The sequence below is a fragment of the Ylistrum balloti genome, unplaced genomic scaffold (assembly GCF_031769215.1).
Source record: "Ylistrum balloti isolate Yb309-2 unplaced genomic scaffold, AGI_CSIRO_Ybal_v1 Utg369960, whole genome shotgun sequence".
NCBI lineage: Eukaryota > Metazoa > Mollusca > Bivalvia > Pectinida > Pectinidae > Ylistrum > Ylistrum balloti.
Window position 1 is genome coordinate 250,874 of NW_026782058.1, and position 19,543 is coordinate 270,416.

Consider the following 19,543-nt stretch of genomic DNA (forward strand, 5'->3'; position numbering starts at 1 on the left):
ATGATAAAAAAAATCAAATCACGTCCCAAAATTCCCGTGACATTATACTAGTGTAATTTGCAGCATCTATAGTATATTAAGACCTTCCAGAAGACTTCTCCATACAGTTGGTACACATATACTGGAGTAACCTCTTCATGTCTTTAAAACACAGAAAACAAACCATTCAGTTCGAGACATTCAAACAAAAATTTATTAAAACTGAGATTTTAAAATCTCTATACTATCAACTTGACAAGTGATACAAGAACCCAAAGACATAAAAAGTATATGATTCTGATCTATATGTACACCCACTGTTCTGAAAAAATATATATTAGAAGGTTCTCTCTGGTCTGTACAGCACTACTTCTCTAGATTTACATGTATGGCTTGCTATTTTGACAGCACTGGTATTCCTGAGACACAAAACATCTAGCAAATCTACAAGGATGACAGCGAAATTAGGGTTTTAGAGCGAGAGACCAGTACACAATGACACAACATGGGATTGTGGTATCAGAATGATCTTCAACCATACATTAAAATCATCAATCCAAGGGGAGATAAGCCCATAATGAAGTTACAGGATAGCAGAATCGTGTTTGAGTTTTGGTAATTATTACAACAGTAACATTTTCTACAAAACAAAATATTGGTAACATCAAAGCTAAATGTTAAGCAACATCTGTCAGGAGTGTGAAATAAGAGATCTGATTTCTGTTTGTAAATATTGTACACAGTGAAAAGGTAAAATATTTGGCATGTTGAATGTTGTCTAGGTATTGCAGTACCCTAAATAGGCCTCTGTCCCAGGCTAACTGTATACTGGATTGTATTACATGGATATCTATCTTCCACTAATGGGGAACATGCAAGCACTTGTATCAGAACTCCCTCCCCATGGCAGAGGGTCAAATGCATCAGCTATGCTAAACAATCATATTGAATCTATCCCGCATCAATAAAATAACAAAACTTTGGAAATATTTGATTGCAAAAAAGTCACTCTTTGCATAAATCATTCTTTCTGTTTATGCATATTAACAAACCCAAAATTTTAGATGGCCAAATTTCTAGCACTGAAACCAAAATAGCTCATTTTAGGAAATGAAACCAAACATACAAATATATATAACGGAAATGAAATACTGATATTTAATGTGATTATAAAATCCCACATTATTAATTGGTAAACAGTGCAAAACATAAATATCTCGTACATATTACCCCAACAATGCAATTTAACTCTGTTACCATGGTTACTGCCTTCTAATACTGATCACCTTAAGAGAAATCATATTTACATCACACCTCAACATCATGGGATGGACTTCCTACCAGACAATAACCAAAAGGACGGTGCCATCATTGCTTGATCTTTACTTGTTATTTAAAAGTTGGACCTTTCCCTTCCTTCCTTTGCTTTTGCTTTAATTACATGAAATTTGAACATTTCTGTTAGAAAATTCTGAAAATATTTAACTGCCTAGTCTTAGATTATTGTCTGTCGGCCATTTTCCCCCTTATCAGTCCCATAATTTAAAGGGTACAACTGAAGATTGAAGGTTACATATGTATGAAATCTTGGTACTGCTCAATAAAAAGTGATAACAAGAAATGTTAAGCATAATGACAGACCTGGACACTGTTGGTAATACTATTCAACAGCAATACATACTGGTTGAACTTGGATTTACTTCCACATCAATTCAAGTAGTCACCAAAAACTGTTTCAAATCATAAACACTTTACAGCTTAGTATTAATATACATTTTTTTATTTTTAAATACTGTTATTGATGTAAGTCATATTAATTTTTTTCTTCACTTTCTTAATCTCCAGACTTATGAAAAGGTCAACTAGTGCACCAGTGATATGAAAGGTGTATTAACAACTGTAAAACAACTATAGCATCTAATAACACTGCCTTAACTACAGAACAATTACTCAGAAAACTCACTCATACAAACGCAAAAAATCACTCTTACAGATGTTCAAACTAAATCAAATTCACCACTCGCCCAACTAAAATCATCTGATGTAGAAGTATGCGACCTGTATTTCATTCTTTACAGCTTCAATTGTACATGTCCTTGGATAGTTGTAAGGTAAGATAACAAAGGTTTGAAACAACTAGTAAAAAGATGGGACAGAGTTGTCCATGTACGAGTATATTTGATACCTATTTGTCATTGTGACCTCAGGTTGTATTATGGTAAGTATGTTTATCAATGGATAGAACTAGGGCTGATCATGGTAGCTGACAATATCATTCTGTCTTTAAGTTTATACAAGTCCTTCAACAAATCCTTTGAGTCTTGTAACAGTTATATATTGACCTGATATGTGGGACAGCTACTCAAGGAATTGTCATTATCAAGTGACTTTTAAAATTCTTCTATATCAATAAACAGTCATTGTCATGGGACTGTATCATATTGAGAATTCTTCAAAAGTACAAAATGGCAAGTTCGAGAAATGTTATAACTCTACTACAATTTACTGTAAAGGTACTTGTTTTAGTGGTAGTCTTATTTCAGCGGTTATCTTGTCTTCCCATTATAACAATATTGTGCTAAAAAAAAAATTATATTCAACGCAGATTATGTTTTCTGTTTATATAGCAGTAATTGTGGACGTGCTAATTTATAATTGATAAATTTTCCAAAAATTGATATTGCACTGAAATAAGATATGTATTTTTTAATTAAGTGTATAGATATAACTTTCTGAAACACAGTCACCCATAAAGTCCAGGATAGCTTTCTGTATCTTTATTCACCATAGTCAGTTTGATCAGTCTTGTGTTATTCCTTGGAAACCTTAGATGATAAATGTATCTTCAGTATCAGCTTACCTAGCTGTCAAGAATCCTATTGGCAAACAAATTTCTCTCGCACAAATAGAAACAAAACAAAACAAAAAATACACATGTACAATTGAACTATAACATAAAGAACATTATTAAACAACAATAAAAATACAAGTGAATGAGACAATATGGATCATGCTACCGTGTATAAACAAGCAATAAAATGCTCTATAATATTAATACTATTAGCACTTTCACTGTCAAATATTATCATATAAATTCTCTTGTTCAACTACCAGGATCGTGGTATGTGTTTGAGACAATGCAAAATACTAAAATCCTTAAAAAAATGAAAAAAAAAAAGAAGATAAAAAATCAGTTATTGGAATTCTCAAAAGCACAAAACAACAGTATAAAGCTGTGCTAACACTTATTTTCTGAATGAAAATGAACTCTGGCCAACATAAGCTAATACTGCAAATTATCTTCTAACAGGTTTATACTATGTGATTCAATGGATCACTGATCCTTTCAGATAAAGTCGACTTCATACAATGCAATGTTCAACAAAAAGCAACTATCTGTAGATTGATCATTTTGTTTAGATTTCCTTGCTAATGGAAAGTCAAAGCTGAGGAGGATGATTGAAAGGGCAAGGCAGGGCACAAAATGGTTGCTATTTGTGTATACTTTTATAATAATGTCTATTTTCATTCTGTGAAAATGTTTACATACTACATTTTTCCAATGGTGAAGTGTAGCAATTATGTCACACTAATAAAGCACCAGGCATTTCAATGCCACAGCACATATAAAAAAAACCCCACCTAAAGTGAAAATTGTATAAAATTAAATTGATCTTTGGCAGCTTGTCCGAGTAGCATTATAAGATAAACAAGGCATTCCTGTGCAGGAAAAATTCAAAATTTTACAGTCTACTGAATAGTTAAGTAACTCTCTATCATATCTTTGTTCCTAGCAATTTTCTTTCATTCTTTTATATATTCAACAAGTTTTACATACATTATTACCGCTTTAAGAGAACAATTTTTAATCCATCAATATCTGAATAAGGAATGTTTAATTCCTTAAACACTGAACAAAGCAAGTTTGAAAATCCATGACTTAGATTTTTCCAAACATAAATCCTTTGATAAATCTAAAACAAGTGCCAAACACGGATACTGAATAACATGTATTGGTAGGTAAAAATCAGACGATCAATATCTGAATGGGTCCTGAGAAATAAGCCAAACATGAAAACAAGCATCAAACAGAAAAGTCGTAAAGGGACATAATCCAACTTCTTTAAAATACTTTTATATGTTCATGTTGTACAAAATGAAATGCACAGGTGAGGGGAAAAGTAAAATTTCAATAACTTCAAAATAGCACACGTTTGCAGCAATAGACATTTTGTGTTTTTGAAGATCTCCATTGGCCTATCAATAGATTGAATTCTCTCTTGTTCAGCAGTGGTATTTGTTTAGTTGGGAGTATGTGTAAGGATAAAAATATGGAGGACAGGGTCATTGTACCGAGATCATAGATATGGCAACATTTCATTATAGACTAGTACTGATGGCAATCAGATCAATGACTTTAACATGTAAAAGCAAGCAAAAAAAATGCAGCAAAGAACTTGTAAATCATGTTATATATTTTGCGCCGTGAATTACTGTAATTATTACAGTGAACGTCTCTAGTCTATTAAATTATCTTCAGTTATGAGGATGAATAGTTTCCTTATATATCTTCGTTAATCACTTCAGTAGGGAATAATATGATTGTATGTGTATTTTTCAGTACCTAAATTCCCCCTTAAAAAAATCTGTAGGCGTTAATGAACAATCATAAAAAGGGATTTTTCTTCTTTTTTTTCAATACTTAAATATAAATAATTCTTTTTTTTCTTGCCAAATTCATGGGAAAATGTCAATGAATATTTCACTGGTGAAATATGTTGGCATGAAAAAAAACCCCACCTAGCATTAAATAGCACTAATATAAAAAATGAAAATATTAGTAGAAGTATGAATATACTAAACACAAGTAAATGTTACATAATTTTTGATAATGATGTAAACCAAACTGAAGTCCTTACTTGTTTTTTCATTCTTCCCTTAACATTAGGTATCTTTATCAAGAAAAAATTCAATTGAATTGGAGATGTTTTACAATGTTAACACTGCTTTGTCTGAACACAATACACATGAAATAAGATGAATACAGGCAGTATTTTTTTTTAACTTTTAGGACGAGCAGTTATGTGCTAGTACCTACCAGGTATTTGAGTGAAATGGCAGTTACAGAAGTAATCTCAGTTCTTCCCCTCAAAGAGATAGTAACATGACATACTCAGCTACCTAAAGGTCCGTCAGATTTACGGGGATCTTTTTATGAGACTAAGAGCTATCTGTATTTAAGTCTTTTTGAGATATATATTTCACTGATTTCAATATATAAATAACTTGCCATCTTAAAGTAGCACCAGTACCTGGTACTGGTGAATAGATTTGTGACAATCCACACATGGTTACTAATACTATTCTACAAATTATCAAATTAAGCAAGGTTGAGGTCTTCTCCAAAAAATTTCAATACATCAAGGAAAATTGTGGTTCCATATCTACAATTCTCACTAAATTATCCACAGATAATTATTATGCATTTTGAAAATAAAGATACAATTTTCAATTGTTTATATATAGATAATTAACATAACTAGCAATTTTATTTGATCTAAAGAGCCTTTGTTTAGTCTTAAAAAATATTCATAACCTTATAATTATCACCTTGTATGTGTATGTATAACAGAGGGAAACCTTCCATGCTTCTTCATAAAAACTTTTTCTCAATTAAAGACATCTCTTTAATATCACATAACTTAAACTCAAATATACAACACATATTTCAATAAACATTTGGTATATATAGCAATCATACTATAATTAATACTTTAATCAGGATTATTTGGAATCAAACATAAAAAAAGTTAATCAACAATAATTATTTATTCAAACACTAACCTACATTACCTTATATGGGAACATCCATAACAGACACAACACATGGCTCGATAACATCTTTGCAGAATATAAAATTTGATATTGCATGATGAATAACATAAAACAGGCCACATAAAAACACAACAGTTACTTTATGTGCACTTCGTAATACACTTGTAGGTGGTGAAGTTTAAACTTAAGTAGTTGCTGCAACAATATCAATACTTCTTGAATAACTCCTAGCATTTTATACCAGTACCTACAAGAGCATTAAATTAAAACCAAAACGCTCAAAAAATTGCAAAAATGAATTAATAAATTATCTTCAATACCAGAGTGATACATCACCAAAATAAAACTGAATTCATGCCACCTCCTACTAATTGTACTTCTCATGATAAAGGATTTAGACTGAATATCTGAGGTTTTTATACTTAAAGGCAGGATGTGTAGCACTTAGGTTAAGGAGCATGGTTAGGCCTTAAGACTGTAACATATCAAGATAAAATCACTGGCTGTTCCTATATCACTGCAGGTCGTTCTTCTCCTAACTGTTCACTTTCTGTCAGTCTATCTTTCATGGTAATGTCTTACCCGTTCCAGGTGGAATAATTCAAGTGGAAACAACACCTTCTTCACAGACAGACACTGTGAACTTCAGTGGCCTGTATCTAACTTGTCTCAAGAGTAATGATCTTTGTATTCAACACTTCAGGCCAGATGGAAACATTGATCAACTGATTAATATGTCTATCTCCCCATTTGTAGCTCTAGTTTGACAAAACTTAGTAAATAGTGTGGACAGTTTTCTAGGAGACCTACTCTGTAAACATATAGGACATTTTTCTCATAAATTTAAAGGTCAAGGGTCACTTTCTTATATCATGCTGAATTGTCCAGCATTGACGTCCTGATGGTCTTAGTGATTAATAATAAATTGTCTATACCATAAGAAAATTTTCAGATTCTGTTATGCTTTGCTAGCTAGAATACCACAAATTAGTTAATGCCAAGGCCTTCCATAGTGACATAGGTAAACTTTTCTAAATGCAATACCACATTTGTCCTTTAGTTCAATATCCATCAATCTTTGCACTATCAACAGAGCAAATTCTACAAGTAAAGATAAAACATCAACAATTCTGATTCCAATATGTGATGTTATCAAAGGTTAAAAACATGTAAATGTACTTGACATCAGCAGACATTTTCAATATCTGTCATTCAGAATTATCATCAGTCTAGTAGATTTGCTGGGGAGCAATTAGAGACCTCAATGTTCAGCCCTGGGTCACCAGATGTAAGAATGACCTTATTAGAAATAAAGCAAGGGTGCCTCTTATATAGGATCAGTCTAGCATCACAGGTGTCTCTCATGACATTAGTTCTATCCAGCGAGTCACACCTCTGTTCACTAACTCTCTGTTCACAAATAACACCTGCAAGTATTAGCAATGTATCGTTAACATTATAGATATAGATCCATAAATATCAGCTGTGACGTCAAATTAATAATTAGATGTAATGAAATGGTCCAAAGCTATAAGCACTGTTTTGCTCATTGTTAAAAGGGAGGTAACCCATTTAATACTACAAAGTATAAACATGGAAGTCTCCATAAAATTATTTAAGTCTTTTTTTTTTTACCCAGTCATTACTTTTTAAAATACTGATAATAGTCACACTTTATTGTCGAAATACAATGCAGATACATAGATAAATTTAAACAAAATAAACAAGTTCTGAGAAAAACCAACCTTCTCTCCTGCTATTTGATATATATGGATATAAGGAGTGCCGTCTTCGCTGCGACCAACTATCTGCGCTTGGAGTAACTTCCCTTGTGTGAGCTCTTCTAGTGTGGCTGCAGCTTCTGAGCTGAAGTATTCTTCTTCTATTAACAGTACATATAAAAAATATAACCTATAGTTTTACAAATACTCTAAACCTTTAAAAGTTTACATCAATAGACATATACAATTCACCATAGACAAGCATATACATTGCTTCAGAAAAAACCAGAAAAATCCAAGCTGTTATCTCTAGCAGTAACAGTACAAAAGCATACAAGATATTTTTTTATAATCAACTTTGATATTCAAAGGTTTTTAAGACATCAAAAATGCAAAAAAAAAAAGCTTGTTTGTCAATCAAAAGTGACCCTGGTGCAACAAGTTGTTATGGCAGTTGGGTTCATAATGTACTAGTCTATGTAAATTTCAACGTTTGCTTGATCAGGCTGGTTTGAATTTGTATCTCAAGTCCTAGAATGAAATATATGACTGTTTTTTTTATTTATAATGGTTTCTACTAATAAATATTGAAGGGCTGTATTACACTTCTTTTAATCCGCATCATTTCAATGCAAATAGTGAAGGTATTGTGTGACAGGTGATTAGGTTTATAAGTCAATTTACCAAGAAAATGAGGTTATTCTTTTTATTTTACAGTACATAAAACCAAATCCTGAAAAGAGTATAATGATTTTATTTTTTGATCTCTGCGTGTTTTTGATCCGACAGTATTCTGCTAATAGTTACAAACACATTACTTAAGAGGATAATAGTATACCTTGAATTGGAGTGATGTTAGCCATGTAGCATTCTACAGCTTGGAAAGGTAATGTCATGAAGTCACTCCTACAACAATAACAAACAGAAGTTAAGAAGTGTATAATATGTCATACAGATTTGTAGACAGTGTTTCATAGAATAATGTATGTACTTAATCAAGTGTCTGCAGGGTAGCATCAGGGCTCTCACACCCCATTTTAGGACTGGGGCCTGGGGCCCTTAGAATTGGGAAAAATAATGGTGTTTTCCTTAGAATTGGGAGAACTTGGGGTCTAAATTGGGGGAAAAAAGATACTATTTTGCATTGGGAATGGGGTTGAATATCGGCCCCAAATCTGGCAGATCGAGAGCCCTGAACATTAACGTTTTTTGGCAACTTCAAATGATGAGCAATTACTATATAATCAGTTGCTGAAACTGCATTTAGCACAATCATATTTTAGTGCAATACCGCCAGCATGAAAGGAGATAGATTAAGATTCTCGTTGAATTATGTTTGTTTATGATGACAAATGGATACAGATCCAATGAAAGTTTTCACCTGATTTGGCGGAGTGTGCAGCCTGGAACACGTGAAAATCCTCCGTAATCAACATATTTGATATCACATTCATCTGTATCATCATACACAGCCGTGATCTGGGCTCTATACCATCCATTCAGCATTGGCGCAGAACATATCACTCCAACTGGATTAGAAACAAACTAATTTCAGAAACAGTATATCATACTGCAGGCAGAATTTCAATATCCATACAATCATGTGACATCAGATGGTAAAGTGTAATTTTCAACTCATTAATCTTGCCCAATGACCATCATAATCTAACAAGATTCATGACTTCACAGTGACATTATACAACTATTATTTATCAAGTACTTTTATGGTTTTTCAATTTTAAGATATCAAGCACAGTAATTACACACGTTCCTTTTTTTCACTGTCTGTGTTGCTGGACATAAGGACCAGAAATCTTTTTGCCTCGTAATCCTACTTATTATTGAAAATAATTTCAAAAGAAAACACTGCCTTATCTATCTAAACACAATGAAGACATTTTTCATATCTTCATTAAAGCAGGCAACTTTTGAATATAGTGATGAGAAAAAAATTTCTTTTATAGACAAAATATGACCAAGCAATTTTTCTACTACTGTTGATACAGCATTACAACAAAGCCTAACAGCAAATCTAAGTTTGCAGACTTTAACAGTTTGTTATGGACAATGAAGCATTCTACTATGTCCAAATGAAATAAAACAGTGCATTTGCTTGTTTGACTTTGATAGAACTGAAATGTCAAATTAATGAGATGATGACTGTCATTACAGTATTCCATCACACATTATCTTAATGTTAGATCTTAATGTTAGTATCCATGAAATAATGACTTACCCTCTAGTGGTCGTGGGAGCTGTGGCACAATTCCATCTTGTGTGTAACAAGCTATCATAAACTGATTGAGTCGCTCCAATGAAGGGAAGGAAGGATGGGTATGCTGTTGTACAAACACATGTCCTGCGTCTACAATACTAGACACCACCACGTCGATGGACACGCCCTCAGGGAGGTTGAGCTGAAAGGAGACGCACACCTGTTTTCTTTTCAGTATAAAATGTCAAAAATGCATTGAAGTCCCTGTAAGTCCACAGCATGTCATCTTCATACCTTCACCGCCTGCTTGTGGCACTTTCCTACAGACTCCATAACTGACATCTTGTGGATTGGTTATAACTTACAAGATTTTTATTCACTGGTTCTTAAACATAACCTGAAGAATTCTTTTATCCTATTTATACCGATATGAATTTCAGAAGTGAAGTTATAAACAGAAATGATGTCAAAATCCTGGTCTTTATACCCTGTTACAATGTGACTGAATTACACATTATATTTGACCAAACTGCTATTTAAACTGAACTGGGTACAATGCATCTGTTTCTACCTTCTTCTTTTTTTTTCAATCTTTCAAAATTTTTATTCTATCATGTTACAGGTCTTTTCAAATTCGAATCTTTAACTTATCCAAAGTTCATGTTAATCATTATCCTAAAGATTGTAAATATTTCCCCTCAAAAAATTATTTTAATATTGGTACAATATCCACAACAGAATCAGTTATGAGGGCTGTAGTCATGCATTTGCTTGGATGCATTAGCAGGTGAAGATTTGATTAGTGTTAGTAATCAGAAGGCATATAGGAATAAAGGTGATTTAATCTCATGCTAAAGATCTATATTCACACTTGTAGTGAGGCCAGGTAAGAAAGACATGTGCTTCCTGACACCGCTTAGAAAAGATTTTAATTTGGTTCTAACAAAAACCAGTGTCAAATGGAAACACAAGTATTTCTTCATATTTGGCCTAAACGCTATCCCAAATGTAGTTTTTTGCCATTGTAAAGTACCTTCATTTAGTAGCATTTGTTTTCACACTGAAGGAAAGTATGGAGTGTTCTCTTATTGAAACAAGAGTTCGTCTGAACTGTATGTGTCGCCTGCATAAAGTGTCACAGTCACCCAGAAATCAAACTGGATGTGCAACGTACAACCATAAAGTTGTTATACCAAATTTCATTTATATAACTCCAAGCATAAAGGGAAATCTGCGCAAAACAATATTCCTGAGAAATTTTCCAAGTTCAAAGGGACATATCACTGCCAAAAAGGGTTACAGACTGCCAAGAAGCGAACTTGGTGTGTAACTTTTGACCAAAAACTTGTATACAAAATTGCATTCTGATAACTTGAAGCATAACTAAATTGTTTGGAATGGCACATGAAATTATAAAACTGATCCACAGCCATTCATAAGAATTAGTTGTGGGAGCAATCAGCTATCATTTTAGTACTTTCGAAGGTTTCATATAAAGATATGGAGCAGACACTGAGACCACAGGACTTGGGGCTGTGGAGAATACATTTAACATTGAGTATTTAAAATATACTGAAACATCCAGCAACAGCAGAAACTTGGATTTTTCCATAACATCCAAAAACTAAGAATGGTTTAAATTCAGGGAGACTATTTTCTCTATGGCAAAAACTCATTTTAGGAAAGCATTTCTTTCAATTTTGAATCATCAAAATTAGACACAAAGTGAAACTGAAAGCAAGAAATATGTGAGCATTTTTAGGTGCCTTACGTGCAATGTGAATAGTGTGGAGTATAATTTTATTATACTGCCATATTTCCTGCATGCAGTTTCATCAAACATTACACTATAATGTAAACAGGATCTGACCACTAGGTGAAAGATAATTACAGTAGACATCTTAGAAAACATATTTTTGAACAAAATCAGACAGCTTATAATCATTGTAAGTAAATATTCTGTCTTCTAAACAAACTGTGCAAAGATTGTTGTTCTCAAAGAGTTCTAATCTGAACAATTAATTTTTAAAAGTGGCATATAGCTAAATTTAAATCCCTTGACATTTCGACTATTGAGAACCACATTTTGTGAAATGATTTCTATGAAAACAAGGGTACATCCTTAAATAAAACTTGTTTTACAGTTCACAAGGATAAGTAACTAATGTTAAATTTACTATTTTACTAATTTTCTACAGTATTTACATGGACTACAAATATTCTACTGTATATGGCAAGTTAGATCTACTGTTACAAGGAAACAACAGACTACATATCTATTCTAGACTATAAATGTACTCTAGGACACTAAATATTATGAAAGCATGCGTAAATAACACTTATAATTAATTCTGCATACTGTTTATATCTACAGACTATTTCTGGTAGTTCTAAAGGAGGTTAAAGACAACTATACTGGCAGCAATACAAACTTTAAAACAAAAGGTTTTTTACAATTTTTTTTACATATCATCTGTACCAAAATCAAACAAAATGTGGGAAAAAAACATTATAAAGAAGTATTATCATTGGATGATTTTTATGAAAGTGGTGATATGTGACCATTGACATTTAACCTTACAAATGACCTTCAAAATTTAATCATGCAAAACTTACTTTTCCAAATATACATGATGTATAAATAAGTAAATTCATTTCACCATCCATAAGGTAAATTGCACAAAGGTAATAATAATGATAATTAACAAGCATCTGCATTCATGAAGCTATTACATTGCTTCCCTATAATAGACTCAAGGCTCTAGGGACTAATACATCAATGAGAACTTTTCAAACCAGCACATTCTTGATCTGTATTTAAAGTTTTCTAAATCTACTGATCATTTTGGAGATTCGTGCAAGAAAGTGATGCTCTAAATTTGCAAAGTAACAAGGAAGGTGTCATGCAGAAGTATAAAGCCGTGCAGTAGAAATCTAAGCAAGAAGACTACAGTACAAGTAAAGGTATACTGTGGCTGACATTCTATGGACTAACCAGGAAACAAGAACCTTGCCTTGATTGACATTTCACAAAACGACAAAGGGATACAAATATCAATTCTGGGTTTCCTGATTTAGATATGATCGAGAAAAATATTTTTTTTTTTAGATATGGCTGTCAAGTAATTCTATACATCATGAAATGATATATCATGTATGTTGGAAATAGGTTATACCTATGAAAAGAATTTTTGAAAAATATTTCTCAAGCAATCAAGTTGGAAATCAGTGAATTAATTGAAATGATTCACATGAGAATCCCTTTCCTAAATTCTATTCTCCAAGTCTTTTTGATAATTACATATAGCTTGTTGATGGTCTGTCAATTTTCTACCCGTCATCAAAATATACAGGAGTCATGAGACAATTCAAGCAGGATTTCACAACTAAAGTTGGGCGTTTATAATGGAAACTCCTGACTACAATAGCCCTATATCAGCAGAAAAGATTTTCCAAGTACCTGCATTATATCTGGCATCAATAAGGGTTTGCCATTAGTGCTGGGCTCAGACTCGCTCTCAACTTCAGCTCCTATTGCCGTCAAGTCAACCTCTGGGAATTTTCTGCCTATTACCTTTAGTGCATCATCTATCTGTTTCTGAGTACCTGAAACCAAAATCTTTTTTATTTACATTAGGAAAATAGATTTTCAAATAAGTGTACAACTTTTTCTACTTTATCCAAGAACTCTAATGAATCTGTACTTGCCTACTTGGTATGGTTATGAAATACATAAAGAATAAATAATTTTAGGAATATTTTCTGATATTCAAATGCTTAGAGCTCTCGATAATAAAATTTTAAATCAAAATATGAATAATCCTCGATAAATGCAATTAAGGTTTTTCACTACAATACTGTTTTAAGGTTATGCAAATTTAAAACAGGATTTTCGAAATATTTCATCATTTTGACCCATTCTCAGCCGCTTGAAATGTAACACTTTTGGTTTGTCTCTTACCAGTGATCATGTTGGGATATTGTGCACCATATTTTAACAGCTATACCATAGGATTTGTATTAGAAGCCATGGAATGTTGCCCACACACAAAATTAAATAAAAGTGGGTGGTATTTGTAGCACCTTGAGTGACTACCCATGAAATAGGATTGAAAAAATTCAAAAGGTCCAAAGGGCATGTGCTACAACTTATTCAGTGTTGTAACAAAAGTATTACAGTGTTCAATTTTTCATCTGAAAAAGTATAAACAATTTTAATTTTACAAACCTTCAACAAGACAGATTTGGAAGTCCGGTGTGTATGGGTGATTACTCAGAGATATGTTGGCCCCGGATCGTTCCTTAAGTTGTTGGATGTTTTTCCCATATTTACCAATCAAACGTCCACAGAATTGTGAAGGAAAGTGGAACTCATAGGACTGTTTTTTTTTGGAACCGTTAGACTTGTTTGAACCTTCTACTATACTGGAGGCTCGACTACTACAATTACTTGAAACCTGCAAATATAAAAAAAACATCATACACATGAATATGAAATTTCAATTTCATCAATCAGTGCCTTCACTTGCACAGTACTTTAAATGGCCAGCTTCCAATTTTGTCTTTTCTCATGACGTTTGGTTTTAACTGAAATACAAATATCAGTACTGATATTTGTAGCTAATGTCTGTAATGCATTTACAATAAAGAAGATGCCCATTGCATGCTATCAAGGACAGTTAAGTTTAAGTGTCCTGCAGAAGGACACAACCATCACAGCAAAAATTAATTTTTATCTCCGCTTCTTGAAAAATGAAAACAACTTCAGGTCTGGAACATTGAACCACACATTGATCATTATCCAATTATATATATAAAAATGTTGTAATTAGCACAATGTTATTGGATTCATAGAACATTTATCACAGTTTTACCAGATATTGTTAATTTTTGTATATGATTTGCATTTAAGCAAATTTTTTTTAAAAATTTTTGTAATATATTTTTTTCACAAACTTCCTGTAGCCACTTAACATCAACTTACACTATCACAGTTTGAGGTGTTGGAGTCTGACCCATGAGCACTAGTTTCACTTTCAGTTTTGGATGATGACTGACCAGCTGGGTCTGGTGAGTTTATTGGGTTAGAGTTATCTCCCTCACAGTGTTCAATGTCTTTCTGTTTATCAACATTATCACAACTCTCTACCTCAGAAGACCAACTACTGGTCATTTGATCACCATGATTACTGTTCACATCATTCAACATGAAGTCTAATTCTGAAACGTCACTGTTTTTCACAGATTCATTCTGGTCTTTTTCATTGTCAATGGCTTTTTTACCATTCAAGTGGTTTTTACGGAGCGTAATGTTATTTTCTGCAGACAAAGGCACAGAACATTCTATTTTCATGCTTTGCTCATTTTCACAGGATGTTGTGTCTAGTTTAGTTGATTCTAGCAGTGGTTCAGCAAAGGTTGAGGTAGAAAGAGATACATCAGGTGTAGAATCCACTGTTTTTTCACTATACTTATTTAATATGCTGTCTCCAATATCTGATGTTATGAATGCCTCGTTCATGACAGGATTCTCATGTTGGTTTTCATCATTTCCCGCAATCTGAGTAGAATTGTATTCTGAGGTTGAAAACCTGTTATTATCTCCATTGCAAAGCATGTCAAACTCAGAAGACTCTGTCTTTCCTTTGGTGTGAGTGACAACATTGGAAGAGGATGTAAGCACCTCTTCCTGCACAGGCAATATCTGTGCCTCCACACAATTCTGATGTACATCAGCAGGTTGGGTTTCAAAGCTACAGCTCTCACCTAATTTACTGCTCCCTGTCTGTAGCACTTCCTCAATATTTGGTACAATCTTTTCAAAGACAACCTCTTGTTCAGTCCCTGAGGACTCTGTACTTTGGTGAACTACATCAGGCAGATTATTCTTAGAACCAACACTGGGTAGTTTTCTGTGTGAACCTTCAGACTGGTTAACACTGTCCTCATTCTCATTTGAATCAGATGGTGGTTTTTGTTTCGGAGATCTCTTCCATAAGAACAGCCATAGTAAGCCAAAGAATGAAACAGAGCATCCAACTATCACCTTCAAGTTAGCCATCATTCATCTATCAGCCACGGTGACTCTGTAATATAGATCAGAATACATGTAGCTCACTATTAAACTTGCAAATATAGTGAACTAATGACTTAAGAAAAATTTTGGAACGATTAAGAACAAACATGTTTTTGGAAAAAAAATATTTATGCTGCCATTGATTTTGCTTTTCTCACAACATTTGGTGGTCTAGTCCTGTGCTTCATGATTTAAGTTCAGGGTTTAAGACTTCTTTTCTTGAAGAAATATTGGAACCAGATTGGGTTCATTACCTCATTGACAAGTGGTTCTATGTTCAAGGTTTCAAATCATTTACATGAAGCACTAACCTAACACTGCTCCTAGTCATTCATAATTCAGGTGTAACAGAGGTCATTTCTCATCTCAATGCCTCCGCTAGGAATCGAACCCGGGACCTCTGGCTTACTAGTCTGACGCTCAACCAATCAAGATAAAGAGACGTTCTCCCTAGCTGAGTGGTATATTGTGCCTAGTATTTTACCAGGGCTACACAGGGACATTTGAAACTATGAAAATATGCTGAAGATAAGTAAAGTTTTCTAATCTGCCAGATTTATTACAAAAATTAAATATCTCATTGATACCCCCACCTTCCATCTTTCAAAAAAATCAATACAATTCAACTTCAATGGCATACAAAGTTATTTGTCCATATTACTAGATCTATTGAAGCTATATTGATTTCATAGTCTTTTGTCGAATTTATATGATGACACAACTGTTGTAATACTAAGTTTTAAATGCATTGCACAACTATTATGGACACATACCGATATAGGATTAAACATTGCACCATTTAAAGTATTTGATCTATTTTGAAAACCAAGCAGAGTCTGTTCTTAATGACCATCCGTCTATGTGACCTTTCTCTTGACTACCGACAATGTTCACTTACACGTGGATACAAGCGAAAATAACATTTAACAGCATTGTCCAACATCATATTGAGAGAAATAAATACTTACGTAACGGTGACATTATGCAATAAACATTACATTCAACGGGTAAATATTTTGTTCAAGACTGTCTTAAATTAGTCAAAGATGGCAACAAGACAAATTGGGTAAAGTCATATGCGAAAGCATATTCTGAAGGTTGAGTAAATTCAGAGTTCTAGCTATGATAGGCTGTTCAATGACGAACATGCTGTGTGTATACGCAAATGCGTCATTCGAAACTTTCGCGACATCGAGACTATGGTTTTGGCGTGAATATTTATTAATGGTAGATTAAGAGAATTATTTTGAGTTAAGATTAAAAAGAAGTAAGGTTGACAGCGCAGTCTCCTACAACGCGTTCGTGCGACCTCGACAAAACGGCATGTTTACCATTTTGAAGCGCGCAACACGACGGAATTGGTTAAGAACAATTCCTACCACATGCAGCAATATCATACTTAGCTACATTTTAAACAATACCTTTGCAATATGCGGCCGAATATTGCATTAATGTTTGTATGATGTGATGAGTGTCAAATCAACAAATCACCGTGTTTTCAGAAAACCTTCCTAGACACACGTGCTTCTTGATGTTTCTGTACCGTTTCTTCAGTGTTTTCAAGGTCACGTAGACAACGAGATATGACGAGATTTTAAAAAAGCACTACTTTTCAGGGGCACCTCGAGAAAATATCAATACGCATGATGAAATCAACCCACTTTCGATATGAAAATTTATATACTTATTTATTTACTTTCCTTTTACTTCAATAAATATTTTATTCCAAAATAACACAAAATTCGTTTCCCATATGCTTTAACAGATTTGTGGTTTCCGTGGTATTGATGATTTCGTATATTATCTGGATTATTTATGTTAATAAGAACGGCGGTAGGAGACGGGTGCTCATTGGCCAAAACCAAAACATAATCAGGTGGTGTTCCATCGTTGACCTGTCAAAACGCAAAAGCAACTGGATATTTGTAGAATGTCACTGAACGGACTGGTTTTACGCTGAAAATGATTGAAAGATGGTGAAAAAATGACGATGAACATTACATATATGTCGGAATATTCATATTAATTCATGATGAGGCCAAAATTGCAGTCTAATGTGCAGACTGCCACCATCGGCCATCAAAATGGCCTCTGAATCTCTCGTGGTTACAGCAGGAGCTGGCCGACCTCGAGATCAAGATTGCTTCACGAAACAGTTATCATAGGCCAAGGATGGAGATCATTGGAGAATTCGAGTACAACAAGAAGGATCTGATCGGTCATGGGGCTTTTGCCGTGGTCTTTAAAGGCCGTAGTCGGAAGGTAAACAATGCGTACAAAGAAACAACCCAAAACAAAGCTTGGTGCTATAAATGTATTTACACCATCAGAAAACACTAAAATACATAGACAATAACACCACATGAGTATTTTGTTATTTTACATTATCCTTTGGATTGTTAAGATATCAACGTCGATATTTATGTACACGTGTTGCTAAGATTGTCATAACTATTTTTGAATAGCCAATACATTATATGTCATTATCCATTGTGTGGATACCATGTGTGTGTATTGCATCACCACAAGACATCATGGTTTCTTAGTTTACTTATTAGATATAATAAACAAATTAAAAAGAATAATTTTGATTTCAAGTTACATGAGAGATCATGATCAAATATAGTTTACATCAGTGAAATGTCTGTCAACACAGTTAACACCTTCAAATCACTTGTTACAGTGTCATACCTTTCTTAGAATGATAATGTTTTATTTCATAAAACAGAAGGAAAAAAGAGGATTTTATCCTTTCAACCAATGCCTTGGGGTTGCTCTTCAGATGGTAGTGAAGGCTTCCAAGTATCGCAAAGATCTAATATGTCATTCATGTTTTTGGGAAATATATTGTTTTTTGTAAAGGGTGGAACATGCACATGCATCATTTTTCAAATGGTTTATTTCACTGACAATCTAATCTGCTATTTCTGATGAGTAAATATATGTTCATGATGATTTTACATGATATGGTACTGTAAAATATGCTGTCAAACTAAACACACACCCTGATGATTAAGTATTACTGATGAATAAAACCACAGGTTTAGATATCTAAGTCTTAATAAGAGTTTCAGTTAATAATTGACCCTAGAAACTATGTTTTTGATCCGTGACTTGTCTATCTGCTGTTGTTCTATATAATAAAGTTTTGGAACTTAAAAGTTATTGATGATTGATATTCATAAGTAAAATAAATCTAAAGATTACCAGATATGAAACAGAAAGTTTGTTGTTGACAGTTTTTTAAAGTGAGGTAAACCCAATTTATTTTATCTTACTTGCATGGTGAGGAATGAAGTAAGATAAATATGTTTATCAGAATGTAAGACCAAGTCTGTTTTCTATGATCATGAGGTGGTAAAGATGGATAGCTTCAACATGACATGTTTGTAATGGCCCTATGATTGATCCATATGATCAAACCAAAATTTGGACATATCACTTTTACTTCAGAGGTTCTTGATGCAAATATTCACTGCCACTGCCTTTGGGTCAATATGTCAGCCAAATGTTTGATCTATGAATCAGTGCATTTATTTACTCAATATATGTGAATGGTGCAAGATATGAATTATTGCTAGATGTTAGATTTCATTTACTTTATTTCAAATCATTATTAGATATCAAAGTCCTTTAAAATTGTGTTTAAAATAAGTTTGGAAAAGTATAGATTTAGAACAAAAAATCAAAGCACATGATGAAAAATTTTGGCAAAGA

General features: G+C 33.3%; 2 protein-coding genes across 3 annotated transcripts in view; one reads left to right on the forward strand and one right to left on the reverse strand.

Moving 5' to 3' along the window:
• Positions 1-170: 170 nt before the first annotated feature.
• Positions 171-17,340, reverse strand: LOC132547536 (KH domain-containing protein akap-1-like). Of its 2 annotated transcripts, none has more exons than XM_060211300.1 (9): positions 17,248-17,340; positions 14,735-15,836; positions 13,979-14,207; positions 13,211-13,356; positions 9,772-9,952; positions 8,917-9,064; positions 8,374-8,441; positions 7,560-7,696; positions 171-7,241 (listed from the first exon to the last, which is right to left on the reverse strand). In XM_060211300.1, exons 2-9 carry the CDS (start codon positions 15,812-15,814, stop codon positions 7,176-7,178), a joined length of 2,055 nt encoding a protein of 684 aa, XP_060067283.1. In that variant the 5' UTR covers positions 15,815-15,836; positions 17,248-17,340; the 3' UTR covers positions 171-7,175. The 2 variants fall into 2 exon arrangements, with proteins under 2 accessions (XP_060067283.1, XP_060067282.1); XM_060211299.1 differs by having other exon boundaries at positions 9,772-9,970.
• A 372-nt stretch (positions 17,341-17,712) lies between these two features.
• LOC132547558 (serine/threonine-protein kinase ULK2-like) overlaps positions 17,713-19,543 on the forward strand; it is a 30,133-nt gene continuing 28,302 nt past the window's right edge. The window contains exon 1 of the mRNA XM_060211331.1: positions 17,713-18,088. Within this exon, the coding sequence (XP_060067314.1) occupies positions 17,999-18,088 (90 nt within the window). The 5' untranslated portion in view covers positions 17,713-17,998. The remainder of the gene's footprint in view (positions 18,089-19,543) is intronic.

What these genes read in the sequence shown, in the direction of transcription:
- LOC132547536 (XM_060211299.1), bottom strand. Translation starts at nt 15,814, where the DNA reads ATGATGGCTAACTTGAAGGTGATAGTTGGATGCTCTGTTTCATTCTTT. An exon ending in ACACCTCAAACTGTGATAGT is followed by an intron (nt 14,208 to 14,734) that starts GTAAGTTGATGT and finishes TTATATTTGCAG; the next exon opens with GTTTCAAGTAATTGTAGTAG. An exon ending in GCTCCCACGACCACTAGAGG is followed by an intron (nt 9,065 to 9,771) that starts GTAAGTCATTAT and finishes TTTCTAATCCAG; the next exon opens with TTGGAGTGATATGTTCTGCG.